Here is a 24,966-nt window from a genome sequence, read left to right as displayed (position 1 = left end):
ACATGATGAAGAGAGATACTAACGGGGTATAAATTGCATTTTTTAAACAAATACCTTTATTTTTATGAAAGCCGCTTAATTTCCATAAACCTGCTCAAGCTTTTCTTTAAAAGAAATTTACTTTTCCAAAATGAACGCTGACTGAATTCCAAAATGCACTCATCTTTGTTTGTTATCAATTTTACTTTTAATTCTTGTGCAAACCCCACAATGAAGCATTATCTGGGCTGAATGCACTGCACAAACACTGTTTGAACCTAAAAGAAAAACTCTCTATATAAGAATTAAAAACAGAAAAACCTCACGTAAATGTTTCATTTTCCACTTCTGTGAAAACTTTTCCACAAAAGGTAACATTTATATGCAATGTCCCATCACAATTTTTGTTCTGCTCTCTCAAATTCTCCTCTCTTCCGCTGAATCATAGGTGCTGGAGCACCCACAGGAAAAAAAAAAAAAAAAAAAAGAGTGGGTGCTCAGGACCCACCAGGGGCCATGCCAGTCAGCTTCTCCCCGCCCCCACAGCACCACCTGCCTGCCAGCGGGGCCCATCAACCAGCTCCTCCCCTTCCCTCAGAAGGAAGGCACGGGGCAGGGCCTTGGGTGAAGGGGAGGAGTGGGGCCTGGGGCAGAGCGGGAGTCGAGCACCCCCAGGCAAATGACAAAGTCAGCGTCTGTGCACTGAATACTGTAAAAACCTACTGAAACCCCACATTCCAACCGAAAAGGTAACTCTAACCCAACCTGGAACTGTGCTTGTGAAAAGCACTAGCTGGACAACCCAAGAGACTTCCCCGACGAGAGGCGTACAGCTTTCCGTGCCAGGGCTACAGCACTGTGGTGCCAATGTAGACACCGTGGTCGATGACAGCGCTGCAACTGGCCTCCGGGAGGTGTCCCACAATGCCTGTTCTTTCCTCTCTGGTCATCGGTTTGAACTCTACTGCCCTGCCCTCAGGTGGCCAACCGTCATCCCCACCCCGTAAATTCCTTTGCAAATGTGAAAGTCCCCTTCCTGTTTGTTCTGTGACCCGGGCAGCAGTCTCAGCGCATCCTTCCAGGAGGCCATGCCTGCTCCACGCACCAGGCGATCCCCCACTTGGAGCAAAGCCAAGCTGCTGGACTTCATAAGCATTTGGTGAGAGGAGGCTGTCTACTCCCAGCTGCTCTTCAGTCATAGGAGTTATGATACCTACAGACAGATTTCATGATGCATGACAGAAAGGGGCCATGACCGGGACACAATGCAGTGCAGGTCAAAGTGAAGGAGCTGCGGAACGCCTACCAGAAGGTGCAGGAAGCAAACTTCTGCTCCGCTGCTGCACCCACGAGCTGCCGGTTCTACAAAGAGCTGGATGCAATACTCGGCGGTGACCCCACCTCCACTGCGAAGACCCCTGTAGATACTTCAGTGGTTCGCATACCAGTCGAGAGTGGACTGAGCCAGGAAGAGGAAATCTTGGATGAGGATGTGGAGGGGGACCCAGAGGCAGACGATGACTCGGAGGTCAGAGATGCATGCAGCCAGGAGCTCTTTTCTACCCCGGAAGAGGCTAGCCAGTCACAGCTGTCGGAGATTGGTGAAGCGCAAACAGGAGAGGAGGCCCCTAGTAAGTGGATTTGATTTTGGGAATCGCTGAAGCAAGTTGTTGGGGGCAGGAGGGCTGCAGAAAGTAGGCTTGTCTCCTGCCGCATGCCGCGTCTAAGCAGCGGAACAGGCTGTTGATTGACTTCCTCACTTCACAGGAATCTGCCTCAGAGATCTTCAGCAAAACTCTCATGGAGATACTGGGCAATCCGCTGCCCTGGGTTCTTTGGCAGAGCTGCTTTGTTTCTTGCCCTATTAACGGTAACTTTCCCGTGCCACTGTGCCATCATGGTTGGAGGGGCGAGAACACCATTTCTGCACACAGGCGAGCAACATAGAGGCCGGGGTGGAAGCCGCAGTGTTGGAGAAGACCCTCCCATGATTTCCTGCTCACCCTCAGCAGCGAGATATCTTCCATAATGATCACATCCTTTGGAAAGTGTGGGGACAGGAATGATTATCAGGCCCCTCTACATTGCTGCCTCTCCCCAAGAGCCACATGCTCAGTGTACAGCAGGGGCTGGGAAGAGTAATCTACCTTGCCCCTGCGACTACTCACTATTTTGGGGGTCCTGTCGCTCATATGTGCTTGCCTGGGGTCAGCCAGTTAGTGACAGGTGTGTGAGTACTGGCTGTGTTTTAAAGCACTGAATCAGTGTTGTCTGTGTTGCAAACAATACTGCTCCTGTAAAATGTTGCAATTAAACTTCAGAGAGATGACTGTGGGAACCCAGCCTCCCTCTTTGTTTCTGGAGGCTGAACAGGTTGCAGAATTAGAAAGCGGCCAAGAAGAACTAAGGAGGATTTTCTGTGTGGTGTTATGATGCACTCTGTGGCCGAGAAATAGGAATTGAAGGAGTGGCAGAACTGCAAGAAGAGAGACCAAAAGGAGAATGCGGCACACCAGAATGAAGCCACGGAGTGACTCTTAAACATTATGGAGTGCCAAGAGGACACGTTCCAGGTGATACTCCCATGTACCCCCCAGACACCACCTCCACACTCTTACCTACCTCCTGGCTCGTCTGTACCCACAGCATTCCACTCCTCCCCCATCACAGTCCACCACTGCAGATACCCACTATCCACTGCATTCAACACCCATCCCTCTGCAGTTTGGCCCTGCTGAAGTACAGTACCCGCTGCATTGTACTCCAAAGGAGAAGGCTGGATATGATCCCTGGACATACACAAATCTTTAGGTTTCAGAGTAACAGCCGTGTTAGTCTGTATTCGCAAAAAGAAAAGGAGGACTTGTGGCACCTTAAGACTAACCAATTTATTTGAGCATAAGCTATCGTGAGCTACAGCTTTAGCCGTCCTGGGACCCTCCCTTCTCCCATCCCCATCACTTGAGGGTTTTTTTTTGGTTTGACTCTCTCCTCCAGTTGTTGTTTTTTAATAAAAGAATTGTGTTGGTTTGAAAGCAATCTTTATTCTATTAATTGAAAGCAAACAGAGCCCTGCAAAGCCACAATTATGTTAAACCTTCACATTACATTGTCTGCACCAATCACAATCACCTCCTAGCATTACAAGCACAGCAACAAATATTAGTGGCTTTCAGTTTCAAATAGCTGCCTCAAGGCATCCCTGATCCTTATGTCCCCGCGTTGCACCCCTCTAATAGCCCTGGTCTCTGGTGGCTCAAACGCAGCCTCCAGGCGCTGAGTCTCTGTGGTCCAGCCCTGACTGAAGCTTTCACCCTTCCCTTCACAAATATTATTGAGCATACAGCACACGGTGAGGCGATAAGCATTGGAATATTGTCATCAGCCAGGTCCAGCTTCCCATAAAGGCAGCACCAGCGGGCTTTTAAACTGCCGAATGCACACTCAGCAGTCATTCTGCACTTTCACAGCCTGTTTTTGAACTGCTCCTTGCTTCTGTCAAGTTGCCCCATGTATGGCTTCATAAGCCACGGCATTAAAGGGTAGGCTGGGTCTCCCAGGATCACAATGGGCACTTTGACTTCCCCTACTGTGACCTTCTGGACCAGGAAGACAGTCCCTGCTTGCAGCTTCCTGAACAGGCCACTGTTCCAAATGCATGCGTCATGCACCTTTCTGGACCAGCCTGTGTTCACGACTGTGAAACACCCACGGTGATCCGCAAGTGCCTGGAGAACTATTGAGATACACCCCTTGCAATTAATGTACTTGGTAGCTAGGTGGTCTAGTGCCAGAATTGGAATGTGTGTGCCATCTATCACGTCTCCACAGTTAGGGAAGCCCATCTGTGCAAAGCCATCCACAACGTCACGTTGCCCAGAGTCATGGTCTTCCACAGCAGGATGCAATTAACGTCCCTGAACACTTCTGTCAACACGAGTCCAACCATCGACTTTTCCAATCCAAACTGGTTAGCGACCGATCGGTAGCAGTCTGGAGTAGCCAGCTTCCACAGTGCAATCGCCATGGGCTTCTCCAAAGGCAGGGCAGCTCTCATTCTCATGTCCTTATGCCACAGGGCTGGGGGGAGCTCATCACACAGTCCCATGAATGTTGGTTTCCTCATCCAAAAGATCTGCAGCCACTGCTCGTCACCCCAGACGTGCATCACGATGTGATCCCACCACACAGTGCTTATTTCCCAAGCCCAACAGTGGCGTTCCACTGTGGTCAGCACCTCCGTGAATGCCACAAGCAATCTCGTGTCGTAGCTACTACGCGTGGCGAGATCAATGTCGCACTCCTCTTGCCTTTGTAGTTTAAGGAATAGCTCCACTGCCACTCGTGACGTGCTAGTCAGAGCAAGCAGCACACTGGTCGACAGTTCAGGATCCATTCCTACAGACCAAAGAGGCAGAGCGCTCAGTACACAAACCGTTGAAAGATGGCGCCAAATGTGGACAGAAGCACAGGGACTGCTGGGATGCGAAGCAACGCATCACGGGACAGTGGGACAGAACCCAGGATGCCCCACGACCCCCTCCGCCTTCCCACAACTCTTAGCGGCAGGAGAGGGAGAGATGCTGTCTGGGATAGCTACCCAGAGTGCACCGCTCCGAATAGTGCTGCAAGTGCCACAAGTGTGCACACGCTATTGCGCAGGCAGCTGACAGTGTGAACACACAACAGCGGTTTCCCTTCAGAGCGATAACTGCCGGCGCTGTAAATCTGCCAGTGTAGACATACCCAGAGTGTCCCAGCTAAATACAAGGTGGAACAGATTGTTTAGCATAGGTAGTTAACACACATTTCAAGGGACCATTCAAGGTGAAGTGGCCCATTAACCTCTGCAGTTATGGGGGAGAAAAGAAAAAAAAAAAGATGGGGGAGGGGTTAAATGAGTTATATATTGCTGTCATGAGCCATAAATCCAGCGTCTCTGTTCAGTCCATGATTTTTAGTATCTACCAAAGTTATCCGCAAAAAGAAAAGGAGTACTTGTGGCACCTTAGAGACTAACCAATTTATTTGAGCATGAGCTTTCGTGAGCTACAGCTCACTTAGCTCACGAAAGCTCATGCTCAAATAAATTGGTTAGTCTCTAAGGTGCCACAAGTACTCCTTTTCTTTTTGCGAATACAGACTAACACGGCTGTTCCTCTGAAACCTACCAAAGTTATGAATTTCAACTCCTGGGCTTGTCTTTTGAAGGTATTGGGCAGGTTTCCTTTGAGAATGAGGACTGATAAGTGATGGCTTTGTGAAAAGTGTTCCCACACAGGTGATGTGGTATTTTTGTCTTATTTTTCTGTGTGAGTTCATGTGAGGGCATAGTGATTGTCTGGTTTCATCCACAAAGTTGTTTGGGGGATGAGGTACACCACATGTTGTTATAGGAATGGATCTTGAAAGATGTGTTGTGTGGGTAGATGTACTGTAGCGGTGGAGATATGTCTCCAGGTTTTGCTGTTCTTCCGGCAGGGTCTGGTGCTGCTTTGAGTTGCTGTAACCTGGTCTGCGGAGAGCTTGCTGAATAGAAACACTGGATTTATGGCTTATTACAACAATCTATAACCTACTTAAGCCCCCTACCACCGTTTTTTCCCACCTGTCCTGCCCCCCTATGACTGGAGAAGTGTTAATGGGCCATTTCACCTTGAATGATCCCTTGAAATATGCATTAACTACTTGCTAAACAAGTGGCTCCACCTTGTACTTACCTGTAACACTTTGAGTACATTTCCCAGACATGAAGAAGAGCTCTGTGTAGCTCAAAAGCTTGTCTCTCTCACCAACAGAAGTTGGACCAATAGAAGATATTACCTCACCCGCCGTCTCCCTTAAATCTTCTGTTGAGCCACTGAACAGACACAGCATGGGTGGCAGCAGTGAGAGCTTCTTCACATTATATACCACTGTGTCTCCCAGCCAAGTAGAGATTACTTCTAGTGTGAAACTCTGGTCTCACTGAAGCCTGGGGCAAAGCTGCCACTGACTTCAGCTGAGGCAGGATTCCACCACTGGTCTAGTAGTTCGGTCTCCTTGCCCATTCTGTCTTTGGCCTTCTAGCCAAAACCATCAGGATGCTAAATGTGCAAGCAGCTTTGGTGATGTGAACTAGAGACAAGTCACAAAACCATTCACATAAGTCATCAAATAGCCATAAGATGGTAAAAAAAAACAAAAAAACAAAAAAAAAAAACACAAAAACAAAAATCTTTTAGTCACTACTGACCTGTGCTTGATTCAAACCTGCATCCAAGAGATGAAAGGTATTCTATATCCTGTATTAGGACTGCATGGGATAACAAATCCTCTCCTACCCCACAGATTTTTCTCATACAAGTAAAAGAAAACTATTAAACTGAGCAACATTTGTACTGTTTGCATGTGTCACAAACATTTGAGAACTCCAAACATATTCATGTCCGTAATGGAATAAAAGCTACTAAATCCTATCAGCAAGTAATGGCTAGACACCCTACTCAGGTATAATTGCCCACTTCATTCTATTTGACATAATCTATCAACTAGGTTACATCAGGTCGTATTGCCGTACTGGAGAATGGCAACAATGAAAACGTAACTTGTTAAAATATAATGCACTTATGTCAGAAACAAGGACTGCACTGAAAGAACCGAGTGTTTTATATGGCCGTCATCACAGTAGTAAAATAGCATAACACACAGGTCAATGGGCACCCTCATCTTATTGCTAGTTAACAGGTGTTACTATATAGGTAGTAAGATTCCAAGAGATACAACTTTTAGTTAGAAAGCAAGGCTCTTGCCCTTTAAAAAAAGCTTAACATCTGAAGGCAAGTACAGTCAAGGCAACCTACTGATTATCCGCGATAACACTAGATGCACAGGCACTGGAAAAGAAAGAAGCAGAGCTACGTCGCTGCTTTCTGGAGCGCCAGTAAATTGGTTCTAATTTGGGTTTCTCAGCCGGCCTGCAGCATCTTTTGGGCACACGGTTCTGCGAACTCTTTCACAGCAGCATCTCGGGACCACAGACTGGCTCCAGAGGGATCGTCTGTTCTTTTCCTAGCGCCACCAACACGGTTTCTTCAAGGAAACAAGAGCAACTTTGGTTAAATTTAAAGGATAAGCTCTGTGTCACCAAAAATGGGGAGCAAGAACTGGACCCTCGCTGTTTCATGGCGCCCTGGTTTCCCAGCTCCGGTGTATACCCCCTATATAACTGCTTCTAAGCGACCAGTGAAAGCAAGGGCACCCCTCAGCGGTTAGCGAACAGGGCAGGATTTCTCCTCCCTAATTCTCAGAGCTCTCTCTTTTTCAGCTGCTAATTCCTCCGCCAGGAACCTGACCATTCATAAGTAAAGCCTCTGCTACATACTATCAGTGACTATGCCGGTGGAGAACACATCTTCTCCTGGAGAGAGGCGAGTTAGATTTTTGACAAACACCGAGCAAAGGATGCTCCTGGCGGAGTCTGACAGCAATGCAAAGGGACAGAAAAGGAGAAGAGAGGGAACGCACGCATTTCCCGGAGCATTGTCTCTGGAACAAGGTAAGCTTGCTGCTCCGGAGAGCTATCCGAGTTTTCCCTTCTTTTATGTCCCGCTTACTTGCATTTATTTTAATTGGATCTGGGACTGAGGACAATCGTCAAACCTTTTAATCCTCCAAACAACAAAGCAAGGGCACGAAGCCACCAAGAACAAAATACAAGGCACACAACGATACGTCTCTTTAGCGACTGGGGGAAGGGCGCGGGGGTTGCCCCCGTAAATAATCCGGCAGGGTTCAAGAAATAGCAAAAGAAGTACAACGGTCTCCTAATCATAGAAGTCACGGGTGGGAAAACCACATTTACCAGTCCCCAAACTAGGGCAGGTTTTGCTCCATGCCTACATTTACCAGCAAGTGGAAACACGGTCATCTGATGATTTCTTTTAGTTCCTTTATGTTAGCAAATGGAAATTCAGTCCCATTTGCAAACCAATGCAGCGGGGATGGAAACGGTCCGAGGCCCCAGCAACCCTCCTGCGGCTGCCCTACAAAGGCTGAACTAATCATTAACCGCAAAGGCAAAGCGAGATCTGTTCCCTCCGCCCGATCCCAGGCAGCAGCCAAGGGAGAGGTGAGCGATTATTGCAACGCTCAACCCCCGCCCCCCCCGCAAAAAAAAAAAAAACTTGTTTCAAACGTGCAGAAATCCAAACGAAAGCGACCGGCCCCCAGGGCACGATTGGGAGCGACGGGGAGAGCAGTCTCCCCTCCCCCCACCCTCCAGCACTGCCCATTGCAAACACTTCCCCTGTGCGACCCCCACCGGGCAGAGTCCGCGCTGCCAGCCCCCAAGCAGGGAGCAGCTGAGCGATTCTCTCTGCCGGTCTCCGGCCGCAGCAGCCCCGCCGCCACCTCCCGGGGAAACCCCCCTCTGCAGACATGCAAAGCGCAGCACAGTAACCGCCCCTTCCCCCCGCACCTCCAACGAGCAAGTCACGCCGCGAAGAGACGGGATTGGGGAAGGCGAACTCCCCTTCCACGCGGAGAGCAGCAGAGCAGAGCCCAGAGCACCAGCAAGCCTCCGCCAGGCACCGCGATCGGCTGGGCTAGTAACAAACGCAGCTGAACAGCATAAGCAGAAAACTCCCCCGCGCCCCAGCCTCCGACTGTGTTTAAATCTGATGCAAAGCAGGAGAACACTCACTAGCAGCAGGACTGCACTGCAAGGGGGGGGACCCCACTTGCTTCCTCCCTTTGCAAAAGCACAGCTCACCCGGAGAGCCACTGAGCTACAGATAAAGATCAAACACACCCGACGGGCTGGGGTCGGCAATTTGCATCGGCCTAAGGGGAGTTTCTCCTGCTTTACGAAAACCGAACCGGTTTAAGTTTTGCAACTTGCACATGCGAACTTCCCTATCGCGCGGAGCCCCTTCGGAGCGTGCACTGGGGCTGCTGCACCTTCCTCGGCGTCCCACGCTAGCGGCAGCGCGGGCTGTGCACGCCCAGGCAAGTTTGCAAGGTGGAAAGTTTCCACGCGTATCCCCCAGCCCGCTCCTGCCCGCCCGGCTCTGCAAAGGGACCGGCCAACCCCAAGAAGCAAAGGCGCCGCACCCTTCCCTCCAGCGGCATCAGCTCCGGGGCTTCCTCCGCTGCACGGTCTCCATGAGCCTGGGAGCCAGCCCCGCTGCGGCCTCCCGGTGCAGCGCGCAGCCCGGGACTGGAGCCGGGAGGAGACGGCTGGAGGCTCGGCGCGCAGCTCGGGACTCTGCCTGGGGGCTCTGAGCGGAGGGGGAAGGGGGCGATCCCAACCCGCCGGTCTGGTCACAGCGCAGCCTACCGGGAGGAGAGCCCGCTCCCGTGTCGCCGCCTCTTCTTCCCCTTGCCAGCCTCTCCCTAGCAGAGAGACAGACCCACACTCACCCCGCTCCTGCCGCCTGCTCTCTGGGGAACACAGACGCTCAGCCTCTGTGTCCGCTCATCCCGGCAGAGAGACGCTCGCTCTCCACAGCCTCCCTGGTGCCTCTTCTTCCCCTCAAAGACACACACGGCTCGCCCTGGATCCTCGCAAGCGCCTGCCTCCTTCCCGTCACAGCAGGCAGACCTCACGAGTTCTTCTCTCCCATCCCCAGCTGCCGCGCTCCTACACACCCACCCTGCAGCCTCTCACATCTGCCTCAACCCATCCCACCGGCGCAGGGAAGGCTCCACGGGCTACACCCTCAGCTCCATGCAATAGTCCTTCAGTGGCAGGGCGAGCCACACGGTGCACTGTAAAAGCCCGAGATCTGGACAGGGCTTCCCAGTGTGTTTCTGCTTTTATCCCGCGGCCCTTGCTCCTTACTGTTGTTTACCCCGATCCCCTGGCGGGTAGTTATGGGTGATGAGTCATTATCTATGGTCCTATACTATGCTCTAATAGCTGACTCGCTCGCAATATTTAATAAAAAGAAAAGGAGGACTTGTGGCACCTTAGAGACTAACCAATTTATTTGAGCATAAGCTTTGGTGAGCTACAGCTCACTTCATGGGATGCATTCAGTGGAAAATACCAGCTTTTTGCGAATACAGACTAACACAGCTGCTACTCTGAAACAATATTTAATGTCTATCTTGCCAACACCCTTGTGAGGTAGGGAGCTGCTTGTATCCCCATTTTAGAGATGAGGAACTGAGAGACACAGGCTGAGACTTTCAAAAGTACCTAGTTTTGGGAAGTTCCTAGGCCTTAGTGAAAGTCAATGGGATAGGAGTTAGGTACCTAAGTCACTTAGGCATTTTTAAAAATTCCTCCTTAAATGATTTACCTAAGGCCACACAGGAAGCCTGGGGTGGATCAAGGAACTAAACCTATGTACCCCACAAATCGAGCTAGCAGCTTAATTTTTGAGCCAGCTGCCTTCTTTTATTGCTTGTTTTTCATCTGGCAGCTTTTCCCTTTTTTTTTTTTTTTTTTTTGGTGTGTGTGTGTGTGTGTGAAAAATCTTTTATCTTGGTTGATAATTACAGGAAATATCTTTCTCATGCTTTCTTGTATGTCAGAACCTGGAATATAAGAACAGCCATACTGGGTCAGACCAAAGGTCCATCTAGCCCAGTATCCTGTCTACCAACAGTGGCCAATGCCAGGTGTCTCAGAGGGAATGAACAGAACAGGTAATCAAGTGATTCATCCCCTGTCACCCATTCCCAGCTTAGGTGTCTCAATTTCTTCTCTGTCCCATCGATTCCTACCTGGGGTTGAATGGTGCTTCAGGACTTCCAGTTTTCATGTCTAGTTTGTATTCATGGATTCTGCACTTGGTAAGAGTCCAGCTTAGTTTTGCTAGTTTCACCGTAGTGAGGGTAGTCTGCTGTAGTCTGTAGTCTGCACAAGGATTTGTAGCAGTGTACAAGGTTGATTTCTTCCCAGTGTTTCATATATTGGTATTATGTAGGGTCTAGCATCTTGAGCATTTTCAGATTTTTCACTCCATTGGCTTGTTGGGACTGTTGGGAGCAGGAAATACAAGAGTGGATTATGCCTCTGTAGTTATTTGGGTTGAGAGCCACTTCATTTTTGAGTACTGGGGTAGGCTTTTATGTACTAGGGTACTTATTACTTGTTTCACAATATGCATATTCATGTTGCTGAACTGTATGTCCATTATGGCACTTTTGTTGTGCTAAGGGTAAATCTGCCCAAGGAGCCCCTCTTGTTCTACCATTGAGAACATTTTCTGTATAGTTGGCAATGTCTTCCCATTTGTGTTGATGGTGATGCTCAACGATCCCTATTTTAATGGGGTGTTATGATAAGGTACATCATCTCTAAATCTGTTTGTCTCCCTGTGTAGAGATGGAATCCAGTTCCCTGCTTGTACAGTCACTTATGGCTTATGTACTACATCTGAGAGAGACAGCTATCACCAGTGAAACTGCTTTGAAGTGTTAATTTCGTTTATTTTCTAGTCTGTTGCTCTTTCACTCTTTTCTTGCCTACCCCTTTACTGCTGGTCACAGTTGCTAAACATGACTTCCAACCAGAGGACAGGTGAAAAGTTCCCCATGAAAACCACTGTCAGCATTGCTCTCTCCACTGATCTCATAAAACACTCAGCATGCATTGGGCAATCTGCTGCTGTAAATTAGTGTGAAGGTGGAAAAAACCCAGCAAAAGCCCACATTAATCACACTATCCAGGCCAATACGCACAAAACAAGAGGGCCAGACTGTAGCCAACAAAACAAACAAACAAACATCAAACACTGATTGTTTATTTTAAAACCCTACTGACTACAACTAAAAGTGTGAATGCCCCATGGCAGAAGTACATAGGCAATGTTACCTTTTACTAAAACAAAACTACACTACAAGTCATTTTATACTAATGTTTGTTTTTCTCATAATGGGTCATCCAGCGAAATTTACTACTACTACTAAAAGTTTATTAATATATGTGTTTTGGTAGTCTCAAGAAGCTACAGCTGAGACCAGGGGAGCATTGTGCTAGGTACTATAGAAACACAAAGTAAGGAATAGTCCTGTTCCTAAGAGCTTATACTCTGCACAGTCAAGAACAACATATACGGGAAGGAAAATATAGTATATTACAGGTGGTATTGGGAGAAAAACTGATTTAGCTGAGGGATTAGCCACTGGGCTAACAGGACCCATGTCCAGGGGCCCCAACCAATTGGGCGGCCCTGGAAAAATGGGTGCCCCCGCACACCTACCCTGCTCCCCTTCCACCCAGCGCTCCTGCCAGGGTGCGGGGTCAGGGTGCAGGGGCACCCGCAAGGGAGCGGGGGAAGCCCTTGCTCCCCGATCCCGCTGCCCGGCAGGAGTGCTGGGTAGACAGGTGTGGTAAGCCCCATTCACCCCAACCCCATTTCCCCTGCAGGAACGCCGGGGGAGGGGTGGGGGGACTATAGGTGGAAGGGGCCCCCACTTGCTCCAGCCCAGGGCCCCACAAAACCGTAATCCACCTCTGGAGCCAGGAACCCAGATCTCCCCAGTCCTAGTATAAAAATAGTGCTCCTTAGCTTCCAAAAGACCTTGCAGATAATGTTATACAGTACTGTTTCTTAAGTCGTCTTTTTGAGAAATTGGCTGTTTTTCTTTATATTTTTGAACTGCCTCTGTGGGTGAATGGTAACATTATAAAAACATAAATAAAACTAAACACAAATTCCTCTAACTATAAATTAAAATACTGGGATAGATTGTGTTCCATGCCACTGCAATTTTGTTCCTTACAAATTATTGTAATGAACTGGCTAGTGTATGTGTACACCTCTGCCCTCTACTGGAAAGAATCAGAACTGTGTGTCAAAGTTCTTATACTGCTTATATTTACCTTTAACTCAAATGGGAGGAGGCTGTATTTGCGGAGTAGGAAGTATGAAGACTGCAGTGCCGTCCCTACTGTTGTCATGTACTTCTGAAAAGTGTTGCACTGAATTTGTTACAATATTGCACAGTCCTTTGTTTAGCCTTCTGATAGGGCTTCCACTGCTTCTCCTGGGAAAACTATTCCACAATTTTATGGATTTCACTGTCAGGACAGGTTCTTTCTCTATTCCACCTATCGCCCATTCAATATTTGGCCTAAATTTCTATTTTCTTAATTCTATCCTTTGATAATACACCCTTCAGATATTTACAGACTTACATCTGTTGTAGATCCCCCTTAGTTGTCACTTAGCCAAAGTCTATATATCAGATTGGAAGGTATTCAAATTTTTATCGGTAAATGTCAGTAAGCATTGATTTCACCATATATGCACAGACTGATGACAAAATATTTCCATTGATAATAAATGAAATTTACAGATAAGAAAAGCAAGAACACTGCCGCTTGGGAACTTATTAGAGTTTGATTTAAGGATATTTACTTTGTGTATTTTGACATGTGACAATTTGTGTTTTAACGATTTGAATTTCAATGTCTACTGTCATTCAATAATTGTCAGAGCCCCATAATTTCCTGCAACTCTGAAAATTTTAATTGCTAAAAATAGAAAAAAAGTGCTTAAAAATAAACATTGATATTATCTGTCAAAATTATTTAAAAAATTAAAAAGTCTAGTTCTGCCAAGCCTTCCTCTGTCTATATATTTACTGAGGGTTACAGTAGATAAATGCTAATGAGTATTAGTAGTTAGTTCAGTTTTTCCTTATTAATCAATCCCTCCAGCCCTGTAATGATTTTTGCTGCTCTTCTCTGAACTATCCCCAGTAGGGAGGGAATTCTGTTGATTAGCAATAGCACTTTGTATGGATGTAGCATTTTGTTCAGTTGTAGATTACTTTTCTAAAGGAGGGAAACAGTTTGCATGTGGAGTAACTAAGGCATAGAGGACCATACTGTCCTCTCGTACCAGTTTTTTACATGGTGTAACTTCATCAACTTCAATGGAGTTACCCCTGATTTACACTGCTGTGAGAGGAGAATTAGGCCCAGAGTGGTTAAGTGAGTTATGTCAGTCAGCAACTGAACCTAGGTCTCCTGACTCCCAAGTCCCATCTCAGTCTACTCGATCCAGCTGATCCTAAAACATAGTCATCTATAGAATTACTATTGAAAACAAAATAACACAACTATCATGTCTGATATATCAATAAGGATAAGTGCAGGGTCCTGCACTTAGGACGGAAGAACCCAATGCACAGCTACAGACTAGGGACCGAATGGCTAGGCAGCAGTTCTGCGGAAAAGGACCTAGGGGTGACAGTGGACGAGAAGCTGGATATGAGTCAGCAGTGTGCCCTTGTTGCCAAGAAGGCCAATGGCATTTTGGGATGTATAAGTAGGGGCATAGCGAGCAGATCGAGGGACGTGATCGTTCCCCTCTATTCGACATTGGTGAGGCCTCATCTGGAGTACTGTGTCCAGTTTTGGGCCCCACACTTCAAGAAGGATGTGGATAAATTGGAGAGAGTCCAGCGAAGGGCAACAAAAATGATTAGGGGTCTGGAACACATGAGTTATGAGGAGAGGCTGAGGGAGCTGGGATTGTTTAGCCTGCAGAAGAGAAGAATGAGGGGGGATTTGATAGCTGCTTTCAACTACCTGAAAGGGGGTTCCAAAGAGGATGGCTCTAGACTGTTCTCAATGGTAGCAGATGACAGAACGAGGAGTAATGGTCTCAAGCTGCAGTGGGGGAGGTTTAGATTGGATATTAGGAAAAACTTTTTCACTAAGAGGGTGGTGAAACACTGGAATGCGTTACCTAGGGAGGTGGTAGAATCTCCTTCCTTAGAGGTTTTTAAGGTCAGGCTTGACAAAGCCCTGGCTGGGATGATTTAACTGGGAATTGGTCCTGCTTTGAGCAGGGGGTTGGACTAGATGACCTTCTGGGGTCCCTTCCAACCCTTATATTCTATGATTCTATGTTATCATACACTATAAACACCACTCTGGAAATTGCTTCTTGATCTCCATATGCCATCTTCTAAACCAGGGGTGGGCAAACTACGGCCCGTGTGCCAGATCCGGCCCACAAGATTGCCACCCCCATGGCGCCACGGGCCCCCTGCCGCTCCCTGAAGCAGCCAATACCACGTCCCTGCGGCTTCTGGGGGGGGGGGGAACGGAGGACTCCGCGCACTGCCCTCCCGCCTGTGGGTACCTCCCCCGAAGCTCCTACCGGCCAGGGGCTGCAGGGAAGTGGTGCCGTCTGCTTCTGGGAGCGGCGCAGGGCCAGGGCAGGCGCGGGGGTGGTCAGGTAATCGGTGCCGGAGTTGGAATCCCTCCTGCACCCTGCACCCCAACTCCCTGCCCTGAGCCCCCTGCCTGCACCCCAACCCCCTGCCGTACTCCGCATCCCCTCCTGCACCCCAACCCCCTGCCTGGAGCCCCCTGCCGCACTCCGCATCCCCTCCTGCACCCCAACCCCCTTCCCTGAGCCCCCTCGTACACCCCACACCTCTCCTCTTCCCCAACCCCTTGCCCTGAGCCCTTTCTTGCACACCACACCCCCTCCCGCACTCCCTCCCACACCCCAACCCCCTGCCCCAGCCCTACATTCATGGCCCTGCAAGCAATTTCCCCACCCAGATGTGGCCCTCGGGCCAAAAAGTTTGCCCACCCCTGTTCTAAGCAAACAGCAAGGGAAATCTTGTCACCCTCCTGCAAAGATGACCAAATTAATGAAGATCTAAATAAACCACTAGTGGGATATATAATTTTACTTTTTAATCTACTCAGGAATTGATGTTGAAATTATAGTTAATGATTATTCAGCTAAGCCTAAGGTAAAGAAAAAATAAAACCAAGTCAGAGGACAAAAGGCTTCCAAGAGCTCTAAGAAGGGACAGAGAGACTGATTTTACATCTGATCTTAACTGAACCTGCAGCACACTCTTAAAAATAAATCTCAGCATATTGTCATGAATTATGAAACACTGGAATTAATGCGAAGAGCTGCTTGTACACTATTTTAGAATCAACTTGGTTTAGGCAAATTAATACATATTTTACTTCACCAGAACAAATGTTAGCAACCCTGTTGTTTTTCAAAACATCAAACTATTTGCGTAATGAAAAAATCTTAATAGACGTTGTTCCCCAGGGCTGTTGTGAAAGTTACTTTGAAAAGAATCAAATCTGTTACGAATCACCAATTGCTGGATTCAAAATACTACTGATTATTTTCATATAGGTGTAAGAGATTACTCATTGCCCAGGCTGGCCTTTCTGGGTATGTCTACACTGCAATTAAAAACCCATTGCTGGCCTATGCCCACTGACTTGGATTCAGGTTAGTAGGCTGTTTAATTGTGATTTTGACTTTCAGGATTGGGCTGGTGCCTGGGCTTTAGAACGTGACGAGATGGGATGGCCCCAGAGCTCAGGGTGCAGTCTGAGCCGGAATGTCACCACCACAATTAAACAGCCCCTTAGCCTGAACCCCACAAGCCCGAGTTAGCTGGCTTGGCCAGTCACGGGTTTTCAATTGCAGTGTAGACATACCCGCAGTTTACAGGGCCTCAAGCTGCTAAAAGGGGAAAGAGGGTAATTGGGCTTCCTGCTCAAAAAGGGCATGAACATCAGAGAAAGTTGTTTTCACTTTTGGCAACTGTGGTGCCGGAAGTAGACACTGGGGAGGCCCATTTGGTGAATCTGCATGAGTCCACAAGCAGCCAATAGCATGCTGATCCCAGTCTTACGTTACCTTTGCTATATCTGGCTATAACAGATACCACGGTGCCAGTCTACGGCTCCTGTACATCAACTTTGGTTTTTGTTTTTCTGAAGAACATCAAAACTGAAAATACTCCAAGTTGAGTTTTTTGTCCGAAAAGTAATCAGGATTACTTCTTACTGTTTGAGGCATCAGTTCAGCAAGGCACGTAAAGACATACTTTCAGCATATGGGTGAATACTTTATGGATGGACTTAAGGACATGCATAACTGCTTTGCTGAATCGGGGTCTAAAACAGTCATCTGATAACAGGAAATTAAGGAGTCACTTGAGCAACGCTCTTGTTTTCAGTTCCATCATTTGACCAAAAAAAAAACATTTATTTCTATATCAATTCCCTATAATTTTTTATTTCTCTCAGAGGCAAAATCACCCACCTCAGTAACAGATGTTTGTGAATCTGCAATCAAGAAACAGAAGCATGTCCTACGGTTTAATTTCTCATCATATATTCTGAACCTATTTGGGAAGTGATAGATCATGATACCCAGTAACCCAATGATGCCATAGAACTTCGTACAAACTTCCCATGCATCTGCATATCTTCTCACATCTGCTGGTAGCAAGAGATATTTTAATGATAACCCTAAGTCAGTGTTAAAAGTTAACCGATTGTGACATTACTCGTACTCTACTTTAGAAACAAGATGTGGAGGCACAGTTCAGCTAAATGGAGCCCATACCAGAAGTTTTCCTTAGGGACATTAGTCCTCATGTCCTTGAGCACATCTCACTCAAAGGCTTGCTCTCTCTGATGAGGAACTACACCACCGGTTGGTCTTCAGTAGGGTCAGTCATCTAACAGGCTCAACACAGGAGTAGCTGGATGAAATTCTGTGGCCTGTGTAATACAGGAGGTCAGACTGCACACTCACAATGGGATCTTAAAAATCAATGAAACTAACAAGGGCCACAGTATGAATGATCTGAGATGGCACTAGCCATTAAATACTAAGGATTTAGCTAAGTACTTTGGCTTTAATGGCTAATGCTCCCTCCTTAAAACCTTCCTTTGCCATGATATTTACTGATCAAAACTATCTGGCATTGGTAAGACTAGCCATCATTCAGACCACTGAAGCTACTTACTTGTGCAAACAAATCATTTCTTACTGTTACCTTGCCCCTCACCCTAGGGCTATTGCCTGTTTATCCACTTGCTTCACTTTATCATAATCCTTCTTGCTCAGGCAGGGAACGTCTTTGTGCTACTTGTTTGTGCAGTGCCTAACACAATGAGGCTCTGATACCTCACTGGGACCTCTAGGTGTCGTCATATTAGTAACTGAGAACGGGTGCTGTAACTGGATTCTCTTGAGCCGTAATTGCCATTTAACAAGAAAGATCCTCAGTCTAATGCAGGAGTCATTGCAATTGAGTTTTATTGTGATAGTCAGAAGGGGACTGCAGTTACTATCTCCTTTTGTGAGGGCAATGATATTATGCATCCAAAAATTGATTTTGACAGTCCAAGTCAAAACACTTCACCGGTATAATGCTAGATTGTGATTTACAGCACAATACTATTAACCCCCCTGGAACAGTATTAAAGGAACATTAAAGGTTTGACTTAAACCCTCAGGAATGAGGTCATTCTGAGTAAAAGGGAAACATTGGAGTTGACGTATGTCCTTAATTTATGCCGTTGCAAACAAGGAGACAATGGCACATGTAGAGGCAACGTCAGTTCAGATTTTTTTAGCCTTTCTTTTCTGTTTGCTCTCTTTAAATTCTTCCCACATCCAATCAAGGATCACTTTAGCATGACTGGGCACAGCACGAACTCTAAGAGGAGTGTATCTGATCAGCATCTAACCTAGGGTCAAAGAAATCAGACATGCCACCTTCAAAGAACAGATTCTGACCTGAGTCGACCTTTAGGAGATACATATTTGTGATACTGGAACACTTCCTCTCCAGAGGGAGGATATCAAACTTGATGGCTTGATCCATGAATGAATCCTGTTTACAGAGCATTGAAAGCAGGGTTTTGTGCCTATTTTTCTTTTAGGGAGTTTTGAGAAAGGAAGAAGCCCTGTCTAGTGGTTAGAGCATGGAACACTGAGTGAAGTTCCAAGTGCTAGTCACAGCTCAGCCACTGACTTTTGCTTTGTAACCCTTGGCAAGTCCCTTAACCTCCCTGTGCCTTAGATTGCCCTGCTATAAAAGCAAAATACTCTAATACTAACCTGAAGAATGCCAATATAAGACACAGGCTGGATGGTTTTGTGGCTATGTTACAATTCCTGAATTTGCACTGGATATTTTGTGTGACTTTGGAGAAGTCATGTTAATCTCGGTCTACCGCACTGTCCCATGTGTAAAAAGGGGATATGAATACCTTTTTGTGGATGGAAAGCCAGGGTTGTCAATTTCCTGGGAAAAACTAGCTTAAGAGAGGGCACCAGCAAATATTGGCTTAAACCTAATGTAAACCAGGAAAAATAAAATTATTAGACTATACTAATGAAAATTGCTGAAAAATATTTAACAATATTATAATAGTTTGCAGTATATGTAATATTGAAAACTGAAATATGAGTCATGCCATGTATAACTTCCTTGAGAAAATACTGAACCAAAATGTATAGACATTCCAATGTTCAGTGTTATGTTACATTTTACTTTTTATTGGAACGACCCCACATTAATCTCCAAATCTACTGTCTTAAATAAACACGGCTGTTACTCTGAAACCTGTCACAATTTGAATATTACTCATGTTGGAATTCTGCACCACAGTGCAATGCAGAATTTGTACAGAATATGTTCCCTGCAGAATTTTTTCCTGCAGAATTAGTGATTTCCACCAGAATGCTGCCTTTTTCTGGTTTTGCATGTTTCAAATGTATTAGTTACATCCAGTTGAACCCCAATTATCCAATCTAATTGGGACATGGGTCAGATTGGAGAATCAAAAATCTGGATAAACTGGAGAATGGCTGGCAGGGCTCCCGCTGTCAGCCCAAGGTAGCTGTGGCTTCTGTGACAGCGGGAGCCCCAGCTGACCTACATTTCCTGAATATTTTTTGTTGCTGCTATTGTTGCAGATATACCTGTCTAACAGGTATTTTGAAATAAATTACATAATTGAAACTGGCATGATTATATGGCATTATTTTAACAAATAGAATATGCAGAATTTTGCAAAATATTTTTAATTTTTTGGTGCAGAATTCCTACAGGAGTAGAATATGTAACTAAAGCTAACTGTAATGTGGCATGGATTAATGAAACACGTTTTTAAAATAGAAAATATCTTGACCTTGGGCAACCTAGTTTGTCCCAGGGTGGTAAAAACCATGATTTTACCTGGTAAAAACCACGTAGGTAAATACCATCCCATCTCTGTTGGAAGCTCTTTAAAGCAGATACCGTCTGTGTCTGTACAGTGCCTAGCACAATGGAGTCCTGATCTTGTGATGGGGCCTGTAGGCCATTTTAATAATAATAAATACATTGAGAATAATTATGAGACTTATTTAATGCTGAAAAGTACTTTGAGATCAGATGAAAGATTTTACTGAACAGCAAAACATGTTTAACATGCAAACAAGAATAATAAGTTGCTAATCATAAAAGTTGATTATATAAACTTTGTGAGAGCTGCTGCAATGCAGACAGCGACAACTCTAGAATTCAGGCCATCATACGGGGTAGTTAAGAAGTCACTGATTTTTTTGAGAAGGATATCATATCCCCAGTAGCTCTGTGCAGTCACTTCAGTCAATCCATTGTGCCAAGGTTCCATGCCTACAAACACTTGCACACATTTAACTTTATGCAGAGGAGTAATCCCTTTGACTTTCACTTTTAAAGTAAAGTTAAGCAGATGCATGACTGTTAGCAAGATCAGGGCCACAGCTTGGGATTCATTGGCCCACAACACCATGGGGGCTTCTTTGGGTGTTTCCCATGTCTAGTGAAAACTACAGTATTGACTTGAGGCATGATCCAGCTCCCACTGAAATGGGAGCCTCTCCATTAACTTCTATGGGTGTTGGATTTGGCCCTTAATGGGCAACAAACGTGTTTTTTGATTGTCACAACTGCAAAAAATAAATAAAACCTAAATTAATGGTATAAAATGCTCATTTCCTGTTTTAGGACTTGAGATTTTATACATCAAGCTTCTGACCAGAGCAAAATTTTACCAGCTGAGCTATAAGCCACTGCAAATAAAGTGTTGTATCTAAACTCTTAGCTTTAGCAGAGAAAAATGTACTGCTTGGTGTAGGATAATAGTGCAGTAGCAAGCTAAGAATGTAAGAATGGTCAGACCAATGGTTCATCTAGCCAAGTATGTGGTCTTTCAACAGTTGCCAGCGCCAGAGGGAATGAACAGAACAGGGCAATTTATCAAGTGAGCTATATCCTGTTGTCCTGTCCCACCTTCTGATAGTCAGAGGTTTAGAGACATCCAGAGCATGGAGTTGCATCCCTGACCACCTCGGCTAATAGCCATTGGTGGACCTATCCTCCATGAATTTATCTAATTCTTTTGTGAATCCAGGTATAGTTTTGGCTTTCACAACATCCCCTGACAACAAGTTCCACAGGTTGACCTACATTGTGTGAAGAAGTACTTCCTTTCGTTTGTTTTAAACCTGCTTCCTATTAATTTGTGTTATGTAAACAACATTTTCTTTCCACACCATTCATGATCTTATAGAACTCTATCATATCCCCCCTTAGTCATCTCTCTTCTAAGATGAACAGTCCCAGTCTGTTTAATCACTCCTCATACAGAAACTGGTCCATACCCTTAATCATTTTTGTTGCCTTTGTCTGTACTTTTTCCATTTCTAATATATCTTTTTTGAGATGGAATGACCAGAACTGCACACATTATTCGAGGTGTGGGTGTATCATGGATTTATATAGTAGCATTATGATATTTTTGGTCTTATCTATCCCTTTCCTAATGGTAGCTAACATTCTGTTAGCTTTTTTTACTGCCGCTGCACACTGAGCAGATGTTTTCAGAGAACTATCCACGATGACTCCAAGATCTCTTTCTTGTGTGGTAACAGCTAATTTAGACCCCATCATTTTATATGTATAGATGGGATGTTTTCCAAAGTACATTACTTTGAATATATCTACTTTGAATGTCATCTGCCATTTTGTTGCCCAGTCACCCAGTTTTGTGAGATCCCTTTGGAACTCTTCACAGTCAGCTCTGGTCTTACCTATTTTGAGTCATTTTGTATCATCTGAAAACTTTGCCACCTCATTGTTTACCCCTTTTATGAATATGTTGAACAGCACTGGGCCCAGTACAGATCCCACGGGGGCACCACTATTTACCTCTCTCCATTCTGAAAACTAACCATTTATTCCTGCCCTTTGTTTCCTATCTTTTAACCAGTTCCTGATCCATGAGAAGACCTTCCCTCTTATCCCATGACTGCTTACTTTGGCAAGGTCCCTCATCAAAGGCTCTTAAGCAAAGGCTTTCTGAAAGCCCACTGTATCCATTGGATCACCCTTGTTCACATGTTTGTTGACCCCCTCAAAGAATTCTCAGAGACAGGTGAGACATGATTTCCTTTTGGAAAAGCCATGTTGATTCTTCCAACATATTGTGTTCATTTAAATGTCTGATAATTCTGTTCTTTCTGATAGTTTCAACCAATTTGCCTGGCACTGAAGTTAGCTTACTGGCTTCTAATTGCCAGGATCACATCTGTAGCCTTTAAAAAAAATAAGGATTACATTAGCTATCATCCAGTCATCTGGTATATAGGCTAATTTAAGCAATACAGTAGAACCTCAGAGTTACAGACACCTCGGGATTGGAGGTTGTCCGTAACTCTGAAATGTTTGTAACTCTGAGCAAAGCACAGTTCAGGCGCCAGATCCAGCAGCTGATGCTCCAAGCCAGGCTTCAGCATCAGCTGAGCTCCCTGCTCAGCCCTTGCATGAGTTTGCAAGCTTGTCCCCCTCCTGACAGAGGGGTGGTGTGTGTGTGTGTGTAAGAAAACAGCAGACCCCAGCACTGCTCCTGCTCTGCTGCCTGACTCCAGCTGCCTTGAGCTGGCAGCCCCAGCATCTTGCTGTAAGTGACTGCCCCATGTGTGGGGATGGGGATGGGGACAGGCAGCCCAGATGTGCCTACCTTTAATATTCAATACAGGCATATACAGTATTTTCTCTTTTTATTTTTTTTTGGTCTCTGCTGCTGCCTGATTGGTTACTTCCGGTTTCATTTGGTGTCCGGTTTACTGATCAGTCCATAACTCTGGTGTTCATATGAGGTTATACTGCAGGTTACATACCACAGTTAGTAGTTCTGCAATTTCATGTTTGAGTTTCTTCAGAACTCTTGGATGAATACCAGCTGGTCCTGGTGATTTACCGTTTAACCTGTAAATTTGTTCCCAAACCTCCTCTATTGACACCTCAATGTGGGACAGTTCTTCACATTTGTCACCTAAAAGAATGGCTCAAGTGTGGGAATCTCCTCTGCAGGAGGAGCAGTGCAAAGAATTCATTTAGCTTCTCCAAAATAGCCTTGTCTTCCCTGAGTGCTCCTTTAGCACCTCAATTGTCCAGTAGCCCAAGTGATTGTTTGGCAGAATTCCTGCTTCTGATAGACTTAAAAAACATGTTGCTGGTTTGTGTCTTTTGCTAGTTGTTCTTCAAATTCTTTGTTGGCCTCCCTAATTATACTTTTACCATTGTCTTGCCAGAGTTTATGTTCCTTTCTACTTTCCTCAGTAGGATTTGACTTCCAATTTTTAAAATATGTCTTTTTGTTTCTAATGACCTCTTTTACCCAGTTATTTAGCCATGGTGGCATTTTTTTGTTGGTCCTCTTACTACTTTTTTTTTTTTAATTTGGGGGTATACATATAGTCTGAGCCTCTATTATGGTGTTTTTAAAAAGTTTCCATGTAGCTTGCTGGAATTTAACCCATATGACTACTTCTTTGAATTTCCATTTAATTTCCTCGTTTTTGTTTAGTTCCCCTTTAGAAGTTAAATGCTACTTTGGTGGGTTTCTTTGGTATTTCTTTCCCCCCTCCCCTCCCCAAGGATGTTAAATTTAATTACATTATGGTCGTTATTACCATAGAGTTCAGCTACATTGACTTCTTGGATCAGATCCTGTGTGCCACTTATGACCAAACGAAGAATTGCCTCTCCACTTGTGGATTCCAGGACTACCTGCTCCAAGAAGCAGTCATTAATGGTGTCTAGAAACTTTCTCTCTGCGTCCCATCCTGATGTGATATATAGCCAGTCAGTAAGGGGAAGGTTGACATCCCCCATTACTATTGGTTTTTCTGTTTTTGTAGCCTCTCTAATTTCCCTGAGCATTTCACAATCACCACCGTCATCCTGGTCAGATGGTTGATCATACATTCCTACTGCTCTACTCTTATTATTCAAGCATGAGATTTCTATACATAGAGATTCTGTGGTACTGTTTGATTCATTTAAGATTTTTAATATATTTGACTCTATGGTTTCTTTCACATATACCTCGGAAGGGTATTCTCAGTGCAAGGATACCATGACATCATCTGGAAAGAGAATAGGATTGTTCCTCCTGCTCCAGCTCGATGTTCTCCTTGCCCAAGACTTTACTCCTTCTCAACAGCACGGGGGCTGTCAGACTGGGAGTGGGGCCACTCTTCTGTTGCCCAGTAAACATTGTCTATGTACCTCTCTGTCTCCTTTACCTCCTCCAGTTCAGCTAGGATGATCTCAAGAGCCCACAATCTGAGGGCCATGAGCAGCTTGCACTGAATGGGAACATATACCACCTGCCCACAAAGTGCAATAAACTGTATGTCCAGCAGCAAGACTGGGGGCTTTCTGCCTGTATTATTTTTTACTGTTGCAGCAGATTTGTTTGTTTGGGGGTTGTCATAAATATAAAGGGAAGGGTAAACCCCTTTGAAATCCCTCCTGGCCAGGGGAAAGCTCCTCTCACCTGTAAAGGGTTAAGAAGCTAAAGGTAACCTTGCTGGCACCTGACCAAAATACCAATGAGGAGACAAGATACTTTCAAAAGCTGGGAGGAGGGAGAGAAACAAAAGGGTCTCAGTCAGTCTATATGCTGTTTTTGCCGGGGATAGACCAAGAATGGAGTCTTAGAACTTTTAGTAAGTAATCTAGCTAGGCATGTGTTAGATTATGATTTCTTTAAATGGCTGAGAAAAGAATTGTGCTGAATAGATAACTATTTCTGTCTGTGTATCTTTTTTGTAACTTAAGGTTTTGCCCAGAGGGATTCTCTATGTTTTGAATCTAATTACCCTGTAAGGTATCTACCATCCTGATTTTACAGAGGGGATTTCTTTACTT

The 24,966-nt window shown here is 45.5% G+C and overlaps 2 protein-coding genes and 1 long non-coding RNA gene across 11 annotated transcripts in view; 2 read left to right on the top strand and 1 right to left on the bottom strand.

Moving 5' to 3' along the window:
- FAT3 (FAT atypical cadherin 3) overlaps positions 1 to 9,501 on the bottom strand; it is a 586,875-nt gene extending 577,374 nt beyond the window's left edge. For 7 of the 9 annotated variants that reach the window (XM_048842637.2, XM_075126639.1, XM_048842665.2 and 4 more), the window contains exon 1: positions 9,382 to 9,501. The gene's annotated coding sequence lies outside the window, so the exon portion shown is untranslated. Of the gene's footprint in view, positions 1 to 8,437; positions 8,498 to 9,072; positions 9,169 to 9,381 lie in introns of those variants that run through there. The other 2 variants (XM_048842645.2, XM_075126630.1) reach the window with 2 other exon arrangements.
- Positions 6,844 to 24,966, top strand: part of LOC142071546 (uncharacterized) — a 190,381-nt gene continuing 172,258 nt past the window's right edge. The window contains exon 1 of the long non-coding RNA XR_012667642.1: positions 6,844 to 7,516. This is a non-coding gene — a long non-coding RNA (uncharacterized LOC142071546). The remainder of the gene's footprint in view (positions 7,517 to 24,966) is intronic.
- On the top strand, positions 7,913 to 24,948 carry LOC125644733 (uncharacterized). The gene is made up of 4 exons (XM_075125071.1): positions 7,913 to 8,036; positions 8,848 to 10,614; positions 22,019 to 22,183; positions 23,729 to 24,948. The coding sequence occupies exons 1-2, from the start codon at positions 7,913 to 7,915 to the stop codon at positions 9,840 to 9,842; spliced, it is 1,119 nt and encodes a 372-aa protein (XP_074981172.1). The 3' UTR covers positions 9,843 to 10,614; positions 22,019 to 22,183; positions 23,729 to 24,948.

The sequence above is a fragment of the Caretta caretta genome, chromosome 1 (assembly GCF_965140235.1).
Source record: "Caretta caretta isolate rCarCar2 chromosome 1, rCarCar1.hap1, whole genome shotgun sequence".
Taxonomy (NCBI): Eukaryota; Metazoa; Chordata; order Testudines; family Cheloniidae; genus Caretta; species Caretta caretta.
The sequence above is the reverse complement of the archived record's forward strand: the minus strand, read 5'-3'. Positions and strand labels throughout refer to the sequence as shown.

Bases quoted from the DNA above. Each gene is read 5' to 3' on its own strand.
- LOC125644733 (XM_075125071.1), top strand. From the start codon at position 7,913: ATGTTAGCAAATGGAAATTCAGTCCCATTTGCAAACCAATGCAGCGGG. The intron at 8,037-8,847 runs GCAAAGCGAGAT...AACCGGTTTAAG, and splicing joins ACTAATCATTAACCGCAAAG to TTTTGCAACTTGCACATGCG.